Source organism: Amblyomma americanum, chromosome 6 (assembly GCF_052857255.1).
Source record: "Amblyomma americanum isolate KBUSLIRL-KWMA chromosome 6, ASM5285725v1, whole genome shotgun sequence".
NCBI classification, from domain to species: domain Eukaryota; kingdom Metazoa; phylum Arthropoda; class Arachnida; order Ixodida; family Ixodidae; genus Amblyomma; species Amblyomma americanum.
This window is the reverse complement of record NC_135502.1, coordinates 49101521-49120651: the sequence shown is the minus strand read 5'-3', so window position 1 is coordinate 49120651 and position 19131 is coordinate 49101521. Positions and strand designations below refer to the sequence as shown.

At 49.5% G+C, this 19131-nt stretch overlaps 1 protein-coding gene across 1 annotated transcript; it reads right to left on the bottom strand.

Moving 5' to 3' along the window:
* Positions 1–3567: 3567 nt before the first annotated feature.
* Positions 3568–18714, bottom strand: LOC144094693 (uncharacterized). Its single transcript, XM_077628611.1, has 3 exons — positions 18571–18714; positions 12888–12944; positions 3568–7160 (listed from the first exon to the last, which is right to left on the bottom strand). Exons 2-3 carry the CDS (start codon positions 12909–12911, stop codon positions 6780–6782), a joined length of 405 nt encoding a protein of 134 aa, XP_077484737.1. The 5' UTR covers positions 12912–12944; positions 18571–18714; the 3' UTR covers positions 3568–6779.
* Positions 18715–19131: the final 417 nt, after the last annotated feature.

Below are 19131 nucleotides of genomic sequence, written 5' to 3'. Positions count from 1 at the left end.
AGGTTTCTAGCGTGCTGTGCTGTTGCTGCCGCCACAGAGTGAAATAAAATGGATTGAATAGCGGTGTTCTGGCTGAATTCCATAGTTGCGGTTGTAACAGCTAGGGGGAGTTCAAATAACGCACCAGCATATTTTGTCCAGGGGGCAAAAGAGGGTGATTTGAGCGCGAATTTCAATAAATGCGAGTGCCCAAGCTACTACAGCAAAGAATTTGTACTAAGCGGACACTTCGGGATTTGCAAACGTTCAGTCCCATTCTCATAACAATGAACCCTGCCAGAAAAAGGCGCAGGCAAGAGGAAGCCGATATAAAGCTCGTAAATTAGTCGGTCTTGTTCAGAATTGCAAAAAGACTTTCAGGCTTGTTGAGACTCTTCTCAGTCTGTGTGTTTGTGCATGTGGCCGCATTTTCTCCCTCAAGACACTTTCCACAACCAGCACCGGGCTACGTATTTTGTCCAGAGTTCTTCATGGATCACAGTTCCGAATGCATCTCACGCATTGAGGAATGAGAACACATCACCAGCTGCAGAGTCCATGTAATATCGGCCGTAAAAGCTAATGGACCACGACTTCGGTGGTTGGAGCGGCCAGAGTGCCTCGAGGGAACACAGATTTCACCCTCGCTCTCACCCGAGTGCTTCTTAAGCTCCATAAATTTCCAGTGTACCCCCCCCCCCCTTCATTGCAACAAGCAAGCAAGCAAGCAAGCAATTTCCAGTGTGGAGTTCCGCTGCTCTTCTGTTGTCGGTCGCGCCGGAAAAAAGCCTATCACCAGGTGTCCAGCGCATGGCGCTGTTGTGCTACAGCGGAGGACGCGAATCGCCGCGCGGAATTCAACAGCTGCACCGCGAAGAAACTTATCCTCGTTTTGTTCTAAGTTGCTGATTTATATTTCTCCTCCAGGTTTAAAAATAGTGCTGTTTTTACCTGCTCTCCGAAATGGCGAAATCTTTCTTCAACAGTAAACAATTTCGCTATTGAGGGCACATCCGAGTTTGTTAGTCTTTTTACCGACGCGTAACCAAGGGTATTACACTTGCAACTAAAAATGCACATTAGTATGCATTTATACCAGACGTTGAAACTTCGCTGGCGATGCGGCATTTTTTCATTTGTGAACACTTAAGTGAGCTTTTTATTTGCTTGCGTTGTCTGGTCTATTTTCGTACACAGCCCACCGACCCGCGTTTAGGTGACAAGAGCCTTCTTACTGCGCCACCAGTAATTCACAAGGGTGCCAACACGGAACCAAAAAAAAGTTCGCAGGAGTGTTCCCAAACAAAAAAAAATTAGCTGCGGTTTAACTACTGCTGAACCTGGTTAGAGAGCGAAAGCTCTGGTGTATCAGGAAACTAGACGCGGCTTGGCGTCTGTAACGTTGAAAACTTTCCGTACACTGAATAGGCAGCGCGCCCATCTTGTCACCCTGGCAGGAGGCAGTTAATGATTGACCTCAAAAGGTTGGTCACCCAATGAACGCTGCAGCCTATATATTCCCCCCAGACTAACGTCACAACGGCAGTTTCCATCACACGACATCACGCGATTGTCGATGGATGGATGCATGGATGGATAGATACGGCTGAACCCTCTCAATCGGGCGGTCGCTCAAGCCACCTAGCCATGACTTATTAAATTTTACTTTTGTCTTGATTTTAGCCACCAATCAGATAACCTTCGCTTGGTTACTTATACCCGCTTAAAATCTACTTTCCTTTCACTGTCCCTAAGCCCTAATGCCTTGGATAAATCAGCCCCGCTGCTTTCCACTGTAGGGTGAAGCCCTACTGTGGAAAGCAACAACAAACAACAAAAAGAACTTCCCCTAAAATTATCATAGATATTTTATTTGGCAATTTCCTGCACTAAAAATCCTGTATGTTCCTAGCGCTGATTTCATCAGCATCCCTGTTTTCCACAGAGCCACGTGACTGTTCTACCGCCCTCTACCAGCGAATCAAAAGGTCAAAGGTCAAGTGGGGCGACATCATGGTGGACCACATATCGTAAGGCCTATTAGCCACACTTCACCTCTGGCCCACTTGAAGGTCATCCGGCAACGCACAGCGAAATCGGCTTTACCTAATGTAGTGAAGCTTTCGCTTCAAAAATTACTCCCCCGTAATCGAGAGTAGATGCAAGCTGGTTTACGGTTTGGTTTACGGAGGTTTAACGCCCCAAAGCGACTAAGGCTGTAACGGACGCCGTAGTGGAGGGCTCCAAAAATTTTGACCACCTGGGGTTCTGACATCCTGCACTGGCATCAAGACAAAATCAAGACAACGGTAAAATTTCTCACGTCATGGCTTGGTAGCTGGAACAACCGCCCGATGTAAAGGTTCAGCCATATCCATCGATCCATCCATCGACATCGCACAGTACACGGGCCTCTAGAATTTCGCCTCTGTCGAAATTCGACCATCGCGGCCTGTATCGAACCCGCGCCTTTCGGGTCAGCAGCCGAGTGTCATAACCACTGAGCCACAGCGGCGGCCGTAGATGCAAGCATAAAAAGGTTACGGGCATAGCGGTCACGTATAACTCGCAAAGCCATCGCTTTCCGCAAGACGCTTCCTACTGCTACTTTTATCAAGCTCTATTACTTGGCTTAAGCAGCTGTGGCGGTGACGGCATTGAAACGCAGAACGATACAGAACCATACGCGGCCACGACACGACTCAGGCCCGACAAGAATGTACAAGAGAAGCAGAGCGTTCGAGTGCTCTCCGAGCGTGTATATGTACACCCGCCTGCCAAAGGGACAAACGCCATCAGCTGACGCCGCAGCACCACTGACAGACTTTATTCCTATGCCCGAAAGCGCTTCAAACTGCTGCCCCCTCGACCGGCGCCGTCAGGCAGTTTTCTACGTGTGTGAATTTCGTGAGAGTGTGGGACTGTGATGCCATCCTTGGCGACGGCGTGGAAGCCAGCATCTAGCGCTTGCATGCTGGTCCTGTACGAGGGCTTAGATAGCGGAGAATTCGTCTCTTTAAATCTCGTTCAGTGCACGGATGATCCAGCTTAGACTCCCAGATGACGGTAAATCAGTGCCCGAATTACTGGAAATCGGTGCCCAGATGCTGGCTCTTGGTTTCGGCTCGACGTCACCACAAGGTCGCCCACGGTGGGAGCTGAAAGCATTTCATGCTTAAAAAGCCGCATCACCTACGAAACTCTCACGTTTTTTTATTCTAAGTGTAAGACCTTTCGTTACGGATCGGCGAAAAAAGCAAACTCAGATGCACGCTCCGCAGTTTCGCTCTCGACCGATGAGGACGCGAGTTCACATGTCTGGATGAAGGCAAAAACACAGCAGCAATTTTTAACCAAATGAGAGGGGATAATACAAATCGGCAAAGTAAAAAAAATTGGTAGGGTTTTAACGCATTTGCATCGAGAAGACGTGCGAAAGCGTGTGTTTAGCCTGGTTGGCTCATGGTTTTGCTTGGATCTGTCGACTGCACGTCTGGCGACAATATTAGACTAAGGTTAAGCACTGTTTGAAAAAAAGATGTAGCGCAAAAAAGACGAGCACGGGAGGGAGACACAAGGACGAACGCTACTAACAACTGGCTTTATTTTCCGTAACAGATGTCAATATATACATGTACACATCGCATGCGCACATGACACTAGGGTGGCTCTGGGCTTCTTGACAGAAAAAGAAAAAGAAAAAAAGGGAAATTTGATTACATATCTACAATGGAAGGAAGAACGAGTAACACAATGTATGATCTACGAAAAATGGGAAGAGAGATGGGGGGGGGGGGGGGGGGGGACGAACAGGCAATGAAGATGCACTTACAGATAAAAAATGAAAGAAAGAACCGGCACGCACAAAAGAGGCGGTGTGCTTCTTACAGAAACCTTCCCAGAAAAGCGCGCTCGGATGAGAACAAACTTATTGACACGTCGCTGATGCAATCACTCGAGTTTTTGTTAATGTAGGATGCTTCCAGTAAAACTCTGGCTTTTGTGCTTGCGCTCCTGCCCAGAATCTTTGCTTCCTTAAAGCGGGGCTCGCATTTGCACGTCTGAACATGCGAAACCAAATTCGCGAGCTTATATTGAAGTATTAAGTTTAGAGCATGCTCCCTTAATCGGTCGTTGAGACAGCGCCCCGTCTGCCCTATATAGCATTTTCCGCAGGAGAGGGGAATGATGTAGACCACTCCCAAGACACATTTGACGAAGGCTTCTTGATGTTGGTTCTTGCAACCGCGCTCAATTTCCCCGCAAATACGGGGGCATAGTTTGGCCAACTTATTTGGTGCCGAGAAAATAAGAGCCACATTGTGCCTACTGGCCACTTTCTTGAGGTTATGAGAAACCTTATGAATGTAAGGCATCACCTCGGGATTGGCCCTCGCGCGTTCAGTTCCAGCCATCGTTCGTAGGGGTCCGAGCTTCTTAAGGAGGGTTTCAGCGACTGCCATTAGGACCGAACAAGGAAAGTCTGTAGCCAATAGCCCGAGAATCTGATTATAGAAGCTACCGTGCATTTCGTGCGAACACGACTTACGAAGCGCAGATTCTAAGCAGTGCGAAGCAGTGGCTCTTTTTATAGTCTTAGAATGGGAGGAATCGTAGGGCAGGAGCGCTTTGTTGGCACGTGGGAAATACGCCCAGCAGCTGTGTCCCTTCGTTAACCTAAACTTCAGGTCTAAAAAGCGTATCTCGCTATTCTCTGGGAGTTCCTAGGTAAAAGACAGTCCTTTGTGATAGTCATTAAACAACTGTAAGGTATGCCCAACTGAAAGTTCGTAAGCAGAGTGATTAAAACCTTTTAGAAAGATTAAAAAATCATCAACGTATCTAAAAACCTTTAAAACTGGGCCTTCACTAAAAGCTTGATCCAAAAGGCGATTAATATAAGCTAGAAAAATGTCACATAAAATAGGCGCCTAACAGGACCCTATACAAACGCCGTTGCGTTGCAGGAAAGGCTGCCTGTCAAATTGGATAAAAGTGACACTCAAATAAAATTCTAAAGGTTTAAAAAATTGTCGAGGGACACACCTACTGAGGACTGAAAGGAGAGCTCCCCCGATTTTTCAGTGGACTCCTTTACAACAACTAAAAGTTCAGCTTGAGGAACAGAATAAAATAAATCCACAACATCAACTGAGAACGCGTATCCAGCCCGTCGGTCATTCTGGAGAAACTCTGCAACTTGAGACTTCTTATTCAGGAAAGGGTCTTCTACATTATTCAACTTGAGGTTTTTAACAAGAACCTGCTGACACATTGCTGCCAAGAGGAATTCTCACTAATAATAGTTCTAAACGAAAAACCAGGTTTGAGTTTTTTTCCTGAAAAAGACGTTCAGGTAGTTGCCTGTACAGCGGGAGATATCATTGACTATCTTGGGTTAAGTTTAGGTCTTTACAGAAATTCATGAACTTGGTTTTTACACGGACATCGCCTTTTTTCACGCGCACAAAGTTCTTCTCAACGGCTTCCAAGGCTCTTGCGTTGTAAGCACCCTGCTACATAACGACGAAGCTCCCTTCTTTGTCCGCCTGCAGTAGGTAAAGTTCATGATCTTTGAAATGCTTCATAACGCTATCTAAAACACGGTTCGAGCGGTGTCTGGAAGCTCTTGAAGCACACTTCTTGATGCAGTCCACACCTTCGAGGATGCACCTCTCACGTTCTTCCGCATTTACCTTCTGTGCAATGTTCCTGTTGGAGGCGAGCAGTTCGTGAGCTGGCACACATACGGCTCAAGGACAAACCTTGGCCCTTTCTGCAAAACTTGCTGAACGTTCTCCGGAATAGTAACGTTCCCCACGACCGAGACTAGCTTTCTGAGTTCTCGCTCGTTTCTTCCCACACTTTTGAGAAGGTGCGTAAGTTGAAAAGCCCAATTTACCTCAGTAATCTGCGCAGCCCGGGACTTGGGGGAGCTGCACATCCGTGGAGCGAGCCACTCTGGGTAAAGGGTGCAGCAAGTGAAGCGTAGCCAGTCCTGGAAAAGTCTTACTTGACGCCATAACTCTGCTCTAAGAACCTTGCACAGTCTTTTTGCATGTCCCCAGGAAGGCTTTACTGGTCCGTAAAGAGTGATCAGTTCAGCCGGAATCCATCCTTTTCTTAGGCTGAGGGCGAGGCGCCTAGCTTGGCATGTGGCATTGAAGCTCTGATCGAGGTTAGGCTGATCTGATCTCTTCGAGTCGCAGATGGCAGTTGATGCAGACGACGATGCGCAATACACAGCGTAAGAGTGAGTCGCAGTTTAACAGCAGGCGTGATCGGCTGCGGCGATAGGTTAGTGCTCTCGAACGCAGGCCACCGAAGCTGATCTGTTCGCGCCACCGCTGGTTCGAAACCCAGTTGCGGCAATACCTATCTTAATTGTTTAGGTCAGGCATTAGCTATGAAATGGCTCTGAAGCTTTGGCAGTAAAGTAGAGCTTTCATTCTAAAACAAAACGTGGCTTCGTTTCTTCTCAGTGCAGCGGTTTAATACCTTGCGGCCAATCGCTTGCACCGTTGCAGTGCGACAGCGCCATGTACACGATTACTGGCGATGAGCGACCGTCAACAGGAGAACAGCCGAACAGCACAGTGGAAATTTATCACTCGAGACTAGCACCAGCACGAGAGCGAGGGCGAAACCCGTCTTTACTCGGGACACACTGGCCGCTAATGCGGGCGGCGTGAGATGGCAGTGTCCCTGGCAGCTGCTCCTGCCACCGGAGCCGTGATCCACTTACTTTTCCAGCCGACTGTATATATATACACAGAGTGTTTCGGCTCCGACATCTAGGATCAGACATGCCCATGTCTGCGCCTCTTGATGTATGCTACTAGGAAGAAGGCGCCAGCCGTTCCCAGGATAGCGGCGCCTATGATCGTTGTGGGTATGTCGTAATACCCTGTCAGGCTGACCTGGTGGGTCTCAACAGTAAGCGCCAGCACCAACATCAGGCCTCCACCAGCAAACAGACATGTTCCGACGGCCACTAGGACATAGGACCAGCCGACCATGCGGTCACGTGGTGAGTAGCCGTCCTTGGCGAGTGCTTTAAGCAAAGATGGTCCTTCATTGAGGTTCCTTTGCGGCTGCTGCTGCTGCAATCTGCGACAGTCCAGGACCATTTCGGGAAGGGAGTTACGCTTGCCCATAGCTCTACCCTGTCTGGCAGCCGCCTGTAAGGATACAAAAAAAGAAAACGATTAAACAGGGCTGCTAACCTCAAGTGTTTTGCCGTAAGTATAACACTTTTATTTTACAAAAGAAAATAAATAAAAGCAACAACGTTAAGAGCGTGAAAGGGGGTTTGTGCACAAATAGGTCAGGGGAAAGAGTTCACGGCGGGCGACACAAAACGGCGAGCAGCACGGCGGGCAGCGCCGACGGCCAGTCCAAAAACCAAGCGATCTCGTGCAGCGCGGCGACGCTTCGTCTTTCATCGGCGCCTCGTCTTCATCGGCGCTTGGGCAATGCTCTGCCTATGCGGCATCAGGCGCAGCCGTCATGGTTCGCTACAACGGCCCCGGGAACGAAGAGGAGCCACCCTGGCGATATATGGCGAGAACAACAGGAGCGGCTCGTAGTAGGTCTTCAGGCGGCTGACGTGGACGGTTTCTCGGCCGCGATGACGCATGTCCGAAGAGGGGTTGAGCGGCTCCACGATGTAATTCACAGGCGACGTTTGCTGGACGACGCGATAAGGTTCGTGGTATTCTGTACGGAATTTTGACGACAATCCTGGTGGTGTGCCTAGAACCCAGAGCCAAACTAGGGATCCTATCGGGAAAAAATGTTGCCTGTTATCGTTATCGTGACGATGCTTTTGGCGGCCTTGGGATGCCGAGGTAAAAGAGCGCGCCAACTGGCGGTATTCGTCCGCATGCTTTGCGACTTCCGAGAGGGGCGTACACTCGGAGGTGTCAGGAGTATATGGCAAGATGGTATTCATCGCAGACGACGGCTCACGCCCATACAGCAGGAAGAAAAGGGTAAAACCGGTGGTTGACTGCGTGGCGGTGTTGTACGCGTACGTCACGAAAGGAAGGACAGCGTCCCAGTTGATCTGATCTGCAGCGACGTACATCGTGAGCATGTCTCCGAGAGTACGATTGAAGCGCTCGGTCAGCCCGTTAGGTGGGGATGGTAGGCAATGGCGGTTCGATGTGCGATGCGACATTCGGTAAGCAGAGCTTCAATGACGTGGGTAAGGAAGACGCGGCCTCTGTCACTTAGGATCTCGCGCGGCGCGCCGTGGCGAAGAACAAAATGATGCAGCAGGAACATCTAAACTTCGCGGGCAGTAGCAGCAGGAAGGGTGGCTGTCTCGGCATACCGGGTAAGGTGGTCGACGCCGACGATAATCCAGCGGTTCCCAGAGACCGTACAGGGAAGCGGACCGTAAAGATTAACGCCAACGTGATCGAAAGGACGTGCCGGGCAAGGGAGTGGTTGCAATGGGCCGGTGACACGAGGCGCGGAGGTCTTCCGCCGCTGACAGGCGATACCAGATCAGACGTATTTCCGAACATAGGCATACATGCCGCGCCAATAGTAACGATGATAATGTCTTCTGAATGTTTTCAGTACACCAGTGTGCGCACACTGAGGGTCGGTGTGGTAAGAGGCGCAAATTTGAGATCGTAAATGGCGGGGAATCGCGAGAAGCCACCGCCGACGCACAAGGCATGTAGTTGCGGCGGTATAGAAGGCCATCCCGAAGGGCAAAGTGCAGAGCTTGACGCTGTAATGTTCTTGAAGGCGCAACGTTTGGTGACGAAGACACGGCGTCTATTAGGGAAGCAAGCCACGGGTCTTTCCGCTGCTCCGCAGGCATTTCAGCAATGGTAAGAGACGAAAGCACGGGATCTGTCGCCGAGGAGCAGGCAGCGTCGTTGGAAATGGGAGACCGAGACAAAGCATCGGCGTCCATGTGCTTACGGCCGGAACGGTAGATTAGGCGGATGTCAAACTCTTGAAGGCGAAGAGCCCATTGAGCGACGCGACCGGATGGATCTTTAATAGACGATACCCAGCAGAGCGCATGGTGGTCCGTGACGACGTCAAACCGGCGACCGTTCAGATAGGGCCGGAATTTCGTTAGTGCCCATACAATAGCTAAACATTCCTTCTCCGTGACGGAATAGTTGGATCCAGCTTTGGTGAGCATGCGACTCGCATATTTTTGAAACGTATTCTTGAAACCCATCTTTTCGCTGAGCCAAGACAGCTCCGAGGCCAACGCCACTCGCATCCGCATGGACCTCGCTAGGTGCTGTTGGGTCATAGTATCGGAGTATTGGCGGGGAAGTCAAAAGATGGCGTACGGTAGTGAACGCTTCGTCGCATTCGGCCGACCAGCCAAACATGTCATTGTTTCCGCCAAGTAGCTTCGTCAGTGGCGCAATGATCGACGCGAAATTGCGTACGAAGCACCGGAAATAGGAACACAAACCTATGAAGCTTCGATGTTGCTTGAGCGACATAGGTTTAGGAAATTGCGCCACAGCACGGAGCTTGGCCGGGTCAGGGAGAACGCCTTCCTTGTAGACGTTGTGCCCCAAGATGATCAACTTTCGAGCTGCGAAGTGGCACTTCTTGAGATTTAGCTGCAGACCGGCGTCAGTCAGGCAAGTCAAAACCTGTCGTAAGCGTGCGAGGTGCGTGGTGAAATCGGCGGAAAGGCAACAATGTCGTCCAAGTAGCAGAGGCATATCTGCCACTTGTACTTCCGCAAGAGGTTATCCATCATCCTTTCGAATGTGGCGGGCGCGTTGCACAGCCCGAACGGCATCACATTGAACTCGTAGAGGCCGTCGGGTGTAACAAATGCTGTCTTTTCTCTGTCAGGTGCAGCCATCGGTACTTGCCAGTAGCCATAACATAGGTCAAGGGAAGAAAAGTACTCACGCCTTGGAGGCAATCAAGAGCGTCGTCGATGCGGGGAAGAGGGTAATTGTCCTTGTGGGTAATTTTCTTGAGGCGGCGGTAGTCGACACAAAATCGGATTCAGCTATCTTTCTTCTTTACAAGTACCACCGGCGAAGACCAAGGATTGTGAGACGGACGGATGACACCACAATGTAGCATGTCCTCAACTTGTTCGCTAATCACACGGCGCTCTGCTGCCGACACACGATATGGCCGCTGTCCAAAAGGCGGGTGAGAACCGGTCTCTATGCGATGAGCGACGGTGGAAGTGCGGCCTAGAGGAGTGTGGGCGACGTCGAAAGCGGAGCTAAACGTGAGCAGAAGGGCTGAGAGCTGCGTCCGGTGGGCGGAAGGAAGAGCGTCATCGATGGCGGCTTGGAAAGCGACGTCGGGCAATGGATCAGGTGCCGAATCGGAGTGGAGAGCGTTAATGGAGGAACGGCGAGAGGTCACGGGGGCATCGAGGTCAGAGAGAAGGTGGGTAGGTTGAATTGAACGAGGAGATTCTCCACGTAGCAGGATAAGCGGGCAAGGAGATGGATTGATGATAAGCATCTTCGTGAGACCTCCGTGAACATCGAGAACAGCAGACGGCAGCGGCAGGTTCTTGCGGTGAACAAAGGAAGAAGACGGCGCAAATAAAACGGTGACGGCCGGCGTGGCAGGACACGAGAGGGATACAAGCGCTGAAGCCTCCGGAACGATATGGACGTCTTCACTGACGGTGAGCTTCTGCGGACACACGAAATGGAGGTCGTCGGACAATTCGTCACACAATGCAGAAAATTCTACCTCAGCGCGGACGCAGTCGATCACGGCGTTATTTTCTGACAGGAAGTCCCACCCGAGAATCACGTCGTGGGAACAAGATGGCAAGACCAAGAATTCGACACTGTACAAAATGTCAGCGCTGACAACGCGCGCTGTGCATGTGGTCAAAGGTGCGATCCTCTCTTCGGTTGCAGTGCGAAGCGACAAACCAGAAAATGACGTCGTCACTTTCTGTAGGCGATGGCACAGTCTCTCATCAATCACTGACACAGCAGCACCCGTGTCGACAAACGCGGACACAGACAGGTCATCGACAGACACCACTAGAATGTTCGTGGGAGAACGATGAGGCCTTGAGCGGACGTAGGGCGACGGCGCGTAGGCGACAGGGAACGGCGATGTGGGGACGGGGATCGACGGGTCGTATACGGACGCTGGTCGGTGGCGTACGCTTCCGGAGGTGGAGCAGCCCGAAGCAGTAGGGGTGAGTCGGCAGAAGGCGCAAACGCTGTAGGGGCGACCATGCGGCGACGACAGAGGCGTGCCACGTGGCCGGAGAAACCGCGCGAAAAGCATATAGGACGATTGTCCGGTGTGCACCAAGAGTTGTAATGTGGCGAAGAGGGAGGATCAAGCGGGGCCGCTGGTGGGACCGGTGCCGGACGCAGGACAGACTGACTGGGTGGAAACGCCACAGGCCGAGGCCGCGCAACCACGGCGGCGTACGTCAAGGGTGCCGCCGCAGAAGTGGAGGGGCTATAACGTGCCGCGGCTTCGGCGTACGAAAAAGGAGGAACGGAAGGAACTTCAGGCAGGGTAGGAATAGCCTCGGCGACTTGTTCTCGGATGAAGCGCTGAAGCGAAGGCAGAAGACGAGAGGCAGCGTCAGGACTCGGGTGGACGAGAGAGAGCTGACGAGCAACTTCTTCGCGAACAAACTGCTTTATTTGGGGTAACAGTGGAGACTGGTCGGATTCAGATGTCAAAGCCCCCAGAGGCTCCGGGTGCGAGAGTGGAGACCGAGTAAGAAGACAACGCTCGCTTAGTTCGTCGTAGTTCTGGCATTGGGCAAGGACGTCGACGACGGTTGCAGGATTTTTGCTAGAAGCATCTGAAACGCGTCGCCTTCGATGCCCTTCAGGATGTGATCGATCTTGGCGCGCTCCGGCATCGAAGAATCCACACGCCTACACAGGTCCACCACATCCGCAATGTAGCTGATGAAATTTTCACCGGGCATCTGAGCCCGAGCACGTAGGTTTTGCTCGTCGCGCAACTTGCGCACCCCAGACCGGCCGAAAACGTCGGCGAAATTCTGCTTGAAGGCGGACAACGATGTGATGTCATCCTCGTGGGTGGTTGCGGTACCACAGATTCGCAACGTCCATAAGATAGAAGATGACGTTGTTCAGTTTGAGGGCATCGTCCCATTTGTTATGGATGCCTACCCGCTCGTACGAGGCTATCCAATCCTCGACGTCATGGTCCCCGGTACCACTGAATACAGCAGGATCGCGCTGGCGCAAAGCTCCAGCGCAGACGACGGTCGGCGGCAGTGCGGCAAAACTGGGGCTGGAATCTTTGGGCATGGTGATGACCGGAAGCGTACGGCTTCGAAGCTGCAGGGCGTCAGCAAATCCGCACCTCCACCAAGTGAAAGGGGGTTTATGCACAAATAGGTCCGGGGAAAGAGTTCACGGCGGGCGACACAAAACAGCGAACAGAACGGCGGGCAGCGCCGACGGCCAGTCCAAAAAACCAAGCGATCTCGTGCAGTGCGGCGACGCGTCGTCTTCATCGGCGCTTGGTCAGTGATCTGGCTATGCGGCATCAGGCGCGGCCGTCATGGTTCGCTACAAGCTTAATAATATTAATTGTGCATGCACCATTGCTGTTTTATAGGAGAGGTATATGCAAATATTAGAGTTAGAGGCAGTAGCAGGAAGAGGGAAAAAACTGGCCAGTACCGGTTTCCTCGAAGAAGAAAGCTGCCTCCGCTAAGCTTCGTTGGTCATCAGCCGAGGCACAATAAAGCAAAGCATTCCGGAAGGAAGGGGCAAGGTGAGGGAAACAAAGGCTGGTAATGGAAGCGCTACATGAGTACAGAATGTGGTCCGTACTCGCCACGATCTCCTAGCATTTAGTCAGTGACCTGTTTCATGCGATAAAAAGCCAATGAAAAGAAGCAACTGGTGAATACGCACCCGTTGAAGGAATCTTCGACGCATCAAACACAGGACGTTGGGAACGAAGCAGAAAATCTGAAAAAACGAAGCCGGCATTGAGGCAGCCATAGCTTGAGTACTAATTTCTAAGGTGCGCACCTGGCCGATTGTTGAAAGGTTTCTATGTAGTAAAAAACGAATGCAACTCTCAGTATAGCGTGAAGGCTGCGCAAAAAATCATAGTGGGTTACCCGTTCGCAAAAAAAATACTGAGGGCCATCCTTTGTAAGCATTTTTGTAGCGATAGCAACACTAAGCCAGCTATTCGAGCCTTCAGCGGGGCACCCCTTAAGCTCCGTGGCGGCGCCGTGTTCACGTGGTGCGGAGCAGCAGCGAAATCGAGTACAACAGCTGTACGAATGGGCCGTGTCGAAAGAGGGGGGGGGGGGGGGGGGTTGGATAGGAGAGAGTGAATCCACGTCCAGGGACGAAGTTGAAGAAGGAACACTCAGCGAAACGGAGCGGCGAAAGACTGACTTTGCAAATCGACTGAGCGAGTTCCACTCGTCCAGATGTAGCTGTCGCGTCACTCCAACTTTAACCGCAGCTAACCCACAGCATTTTTTTTTTTGCTGCTATGAAATTCTGCATTTTCATCCTTCCGCCCTCCACTTGAAAGCAAAACCAGGGAGCCACGCTGCTTTCAATATTCAGCGCTGACGTCACTTGCGTGTCTACTAAGGCAGAAGAATGAAGAACGCATCACAGAAACAAAAAGTGAAATAAGGTCCCCTAGAAATTGTGAGACATGTCGATATGCCTGAAGAAAAGTTTAGTAAATGGGCCGTTTTGCTAATTCCACTTCGCGTTCGACAGCTGCCGCTCACCGTAAAGTTCCAGTAACATCGTTAGAACAGCACAGATGCTTTTTCTCTAAGGTTTTCCGATGTACCATTTACTTTCCTTAAATATCGCTCGCTATTGTCGTTAACTTGAAAATAGACTTTGCATGCTTCCCATTTTCGTGATAAATGATGTTTTATAGTTAATTTTAATCAGGTAATTTGATATACTTGAATCTCACTCAAGTTAAAATCGAACGAAGGTTGTGAAGAAGCGATGCGTCAATGCGAATTTTTCCGTCTTGCTTCAGTAAAAAGGAAAATGCATGCTAATCACGTTCTCTTGCGTCTGTTAATTTTCATGAAACGCTCAAAGTACAAAGTGCAATCTATGTCCTCGACTTCGTCATGAAATGGCCGAAAACCATCGTACGCTTTAAGAGCTCGAATAGGAAGCTGTTCAGAGCGCTTCATAAAACTAATACTAGCCACCGAAAGCGCAGAAACGCACTACAGCGCTGAAAAGTTTGGCAATGGCGGCATTGGTGATAAGCCTAAATTGTTCGCAATGTGCTTGCATTGGAAGAGATTTACCCCTTCACCGTGTGGTCATCTCGCACAAGCTTAGTAGAATATTTGTATACATTATGGTGGTTTGCGGGCAGAGACAACGAATTAAAGGAACATTATCGCCAATATCGTATGCCGTAAACTTTTAAACGATGGGGTGCTGGCGCTTGAATTTTGAGGCCGGCGTTACCAAACTGTATCAAACGTCGGTTACAGTCTGTCATGGTCGCTCCAGCAAGCGCTTACAATAACAGCTTTGCTTGCCCGCATTGAATCTTTTATTCGAGCATGTAAATACATTTTCTCTTTGTTTCCATTACTGCCATATCCCAGTGTGTTAAACATTATGGCCGTTTAGGCAACTTAGTACAGATTCAGCCATTCAGATTTCGTCCTTTTCACAGTCTCCGCTTTAATTTCAAAGATCCTTCAACCAATTCGATTCACGGTATTGTCGTCCTATTGTACCTATCAGCCTTTTTTTACAGTGCCGCTTTGCGCATGCGCGCTTCTCCTCTCTCTTATCCCCTGCTTTGTAGCTTGCTTGGAAGGTCAGTGTTAGAAACAGCTACAGTCGGCAGTTATAGGCAATGGCAGCTGCAAGCGTGCGCCTGCCGCTGTGCATGAGCAGTTGGCGCTTCATGGAGCCGGGTGGTGTATGTGGCATTCACGGGCACGTGCTTTGCGCAGGTTTTATGTGACGCAAACGCATTCTTTCGCTATCTCCCGAGTACGCTCTATCTTGTGAAAGAGGCGGATACACTGCTTGCTCTTGTTGTGAAAGAGGCACTCGTCCTTCTTGATGTAGCCCGGATACGGTTTGTGCGTGTGTGTACGCGCTCATGTTAGTGTGTGTGCGATCGCGCTTGTGCGATGTGCGATCGCGCTTGTGCCCGCGCGTGTATGGGCACGTGTAGCCTTGTACAGGTATGTGTGCGGAAGTTTTTTTTTTTTTGAAGCGATGTTTATTGCCTTAAGGCATAAAAACTATGACGTGAGAAATCAGTGAGATGCTTAAATAAATGAAAAAAGGTGGGCTGATTTGATGAAATCAAGAAGTGAACGATGATATGGACTCAGTGTCCAGACAATATAGCAATCCGGATTGTCCGGTGAGAGTCCCACTGCCGCCAGGTGCCGAAGTGCGCAAGTTTGGTATGCACGCCTCTGCAGTTCATGGAATTTTGCGGGCTGTGCGTGTATGCGTGTGTCCCTCTGAAGAAACAAAGATCTTCAGATAGTCTGTAGAGATCCAACACAAAATATATGGAGCTTATACTGATTTTTTTTTTCAAGGGGGTGGTTGTAAACTTATGTCTTTCAAGCTGAAATCTGATGTAGATCTACAACTTCCGTATTTTTTTTTTCAGGTGGAGGGTGCTATTTAAAGACTGCAGCCAAATTGCCAAGCCGAGAAATAAGAAACGCTTCTTGAGAGCATAGCATCCGGAGCCTAAGTTCTGAGCTCAGCAGAGACAAACAAAAAATGCCTGCCTCGGTACTTTTTCATGCCAGAGTTTCTAGGTGATTATCCGTTTCTAAAGAACAAACCTACTGTTACTGTTTGTTGGTAGTTCATATTACTTCCGTTAAGGTTGTAACTACGCTAAATTTCTTAATAAGTACTGTGCGTAGTCCTTCCACTGAGCTTTATGAATGTGTGAAACTCCGCTACATCAATAAGCTAAAACTTAAAGTGTCGGCCTCCCACTCCTACGACACAATCTGCGGTAGAGAGCATTCGAATGTTGAAGTTAGAATACGCACTAGCGTATTTGGAATAAATACATATATTTTGAGTTTAAATCAGAAAAAACACGCTTCCAGAGCACACTTGCACGTAGCCATTTGTGACTCAGCAGAATTTCAGTACTCAGTAATGCCATCACCTGCGTTGGCCGGGGCCCCTGCGCGTTCTAATGCTGCGCAGGGACATCTGCAAGCAAGAAAGCATGCACAGGCGGAATATTCTAAACTGTTCGCTTTACGTTTGCTGAGACAGTACAGAATGCCTCTTCCAGGAACAAAGATGACTCCAAATGGTAGAACAGAGATCCCAGGATGATTACGGCTTTGTAAAGCTAGATACAACGACAGCCAATGACGCATTTTCATTTGACGATACATTGCGTGCGAACAATTTCAGAACGAAATGCATACAAGTATAGTGCTAGAGGCCTCTTCAGTTTTCTGTTGTGGGGAACAATGGGGAAAACCTTCCGGCACGCTTTCTCTCAAATCCGCGGTGCCAACGTCTTCGCCCACTGACCGCAGAGGGGTCCACGCTCGAGGGAACAAAAGAAGGATTTGCAAGGCGTGTCCACTCAGTTGCTATTTATTGCACCGGCAAATAATGCACACAGCGGGCCAGCTAACTACAAAAAATCAAAGAAAAATTCTTTGGAAGGAGAAGGCTATATAAGAGGGCTACCAACTGACAGGCTGGTACCGGGGCGCGACTTCAGCGGTATCGACGGTGAACGTTTTCACGCACCGAGAATGGTGGCTGGGTTTTCCTGTGAGTGCCATATTCTTGGCGCAAAGCCATTCCTGGGCATTTGCCGAGGGAGTCGGCGATATCTTGCATTTGTTCCAGTTGCTTCGTTGCCAGGACCAGAAGTCTATAGGCAGCGCAGGACGGAATTTCCCGTACTTCTGACACTAGAAGCGGCTACCACTGCAGTTAAGACTGCTCGCGACGCATTCTGGATCGAGAAGAGGCTCCCACCGGCTGCGGATATCCGTGTAGCCGTCTATGAAACATTCCCTCCACTGCTTCAGCTTCCCTCATGAGGAGACTTGCCCTCTTGTTCAGCGGACGCTGTCCAGGCGCGTGGTGAGGTGGTAGTCAGCCGATACGAGGTGTCGATACGAGGGGAAGATAGATTTTTGCAAAACATATGCTTGTTTTTCGACTAGCATTTCTTTCCAGTCCGCCCTTAAAGGCGCATGGCACCACCGCCCCTGAACCCCTCAACCCCTCCTTGGGTGGCGAGTTTCGAAGTGCCAGGTGGGCATGCACCTTGCTATGTTCCTCCGCTCTCACCATTATCTTCCTCCTCCTTTCACGGTAGCCACTCTCCGAATGGTTCCCGCGGAAGTCACCCTACGGTTGCGCATTACTTGAAATCGCCATAAGTCTGTCACAAGTTCATGGCGGCACCAAGAAGACTACCAAGCTGGAATAGATCTGCGAACTTCATTTCCACGATGGCATAGCGCTATCCTCGGCTAAACCATAGAGGGCGAGGAAAGCCACAGTCAGCATCTGCGGGATTGTCATCGCGCTGTCACTTACAATCTTGGAGCCTGGTTCGCTTACGTTCTTGTTCGCTGAGAATTTGAAAAGTAGCCTCGTTGCCACGCGCCTCTTAGTTCGGGATCATTCAAGGAATAATACTTCGGCGACGCTGCCCAGTCACACATTCTATACCCTCAAGTTGCCCAGAAATGTGGGTCGTGATATCAATTAAATTTCCGTCTAGACTGTGCTGCTTATTGAGAGCAGCTGTCGACATGTTCAATGTAAAGTTCATCGAGATTGTCTCTAAAACCTCCCCGCTGTTCATCGAGGCTATCTCTTAAGGCTCCCCGCTAACCCTGTGTGCATGTCGTTTGGAAGTGGTAGTCACATTGAATGTTATTGTTATCTTTCTTTATTTAGAGGGCTCATTTTGCACCTTGCGGAAAAAGCTCTACGAGAACGGCATTACGAACATTGGTCATTTATGAGGACAATCTACAAATTTTAATCGAAAATTTTTGGTTGCCATTGAAGCAGACAATATTGCGAAGAAATACAATTGGTAATATAACCAATCGGTGCAAGTAACGCCAACCTTGGAGAAAAACAGCCGAATAAACTTATCCAAACTACAGTGGACAACACTGTTTATGCCCCGCCCTACATCGAACCTACACAGGCTCATACTCCGGCTCTAGATAAGTGGGATATGCTGCAAAAAGAAGTGAGGAAGAACATAAAACTCTCATGATTTCAAAAGAAACGCAAGTATCTGAAGTGAAAAGCTACCACCAAATAGTTTCACACTGCCTATGCCCCTTGCATTTCTGGGAAAGCGCAGAAAGGTAATTTAAATCGATACTAAATAGAAACAGCGCAAAAGAAATGAAAGCTTTGGAAATTCTAATTTTTACTTTTCTTACCATGGAAAAGAGAAGCTCAGGCAAAAATTTGGCACGTATAACGAAGGCCTCAGTCCAGCTCACGCTCACAGACGGTTCGATAGAAACGTCTCTTATTACACAAAAATAAAATGGTTATCAAGAATTTTCAAACTAACGCTTACCTAGCGTTGCCGCTGAATCCGACATATAGGAAGGCGCCTCCAGTTGCTCATTGTAAGTCCTAGATGAACCTAGTGTGGGAGAATACCGCCATTTTCAAGCCACACGCAGCGTGTTGACAGTCTCGGCTGAGCAGCTGGAGTGGTGACCTCACGCGCTTACAAAATCGTTTTTTATAGTCGGCGGAAGTGCGCATTCTGTAGCCCTTCCTTTCATAATAGAGAAAAGAGCGGTGCCCCAATGGTACTCGGAAAAAAAGCGTTTTCCTCCCATGGAGCACCCAGCCAAATAGTTACGATGTCTGTTTACTGCTCGAGCGAACGTTTGCCGTTGGGTCATTGACAGCGGAGAAGTTCGTGGTAGCAACGAGGCAGATAACTTACACGAAATGAACTTGTCTCCTTTCAGGGTCTCCACGCTGCCCATTACATCATGAGCTCTTATAAGAGTGTTCGAATACTCAGCCATTAAGAAGAAGTCTCGACACTTCCATGCGCATTTGTTAGATAATTATTCAGAACTGCGCTTTTCTTTTTTGCACTATTTCAGTAAGTTACAAATAA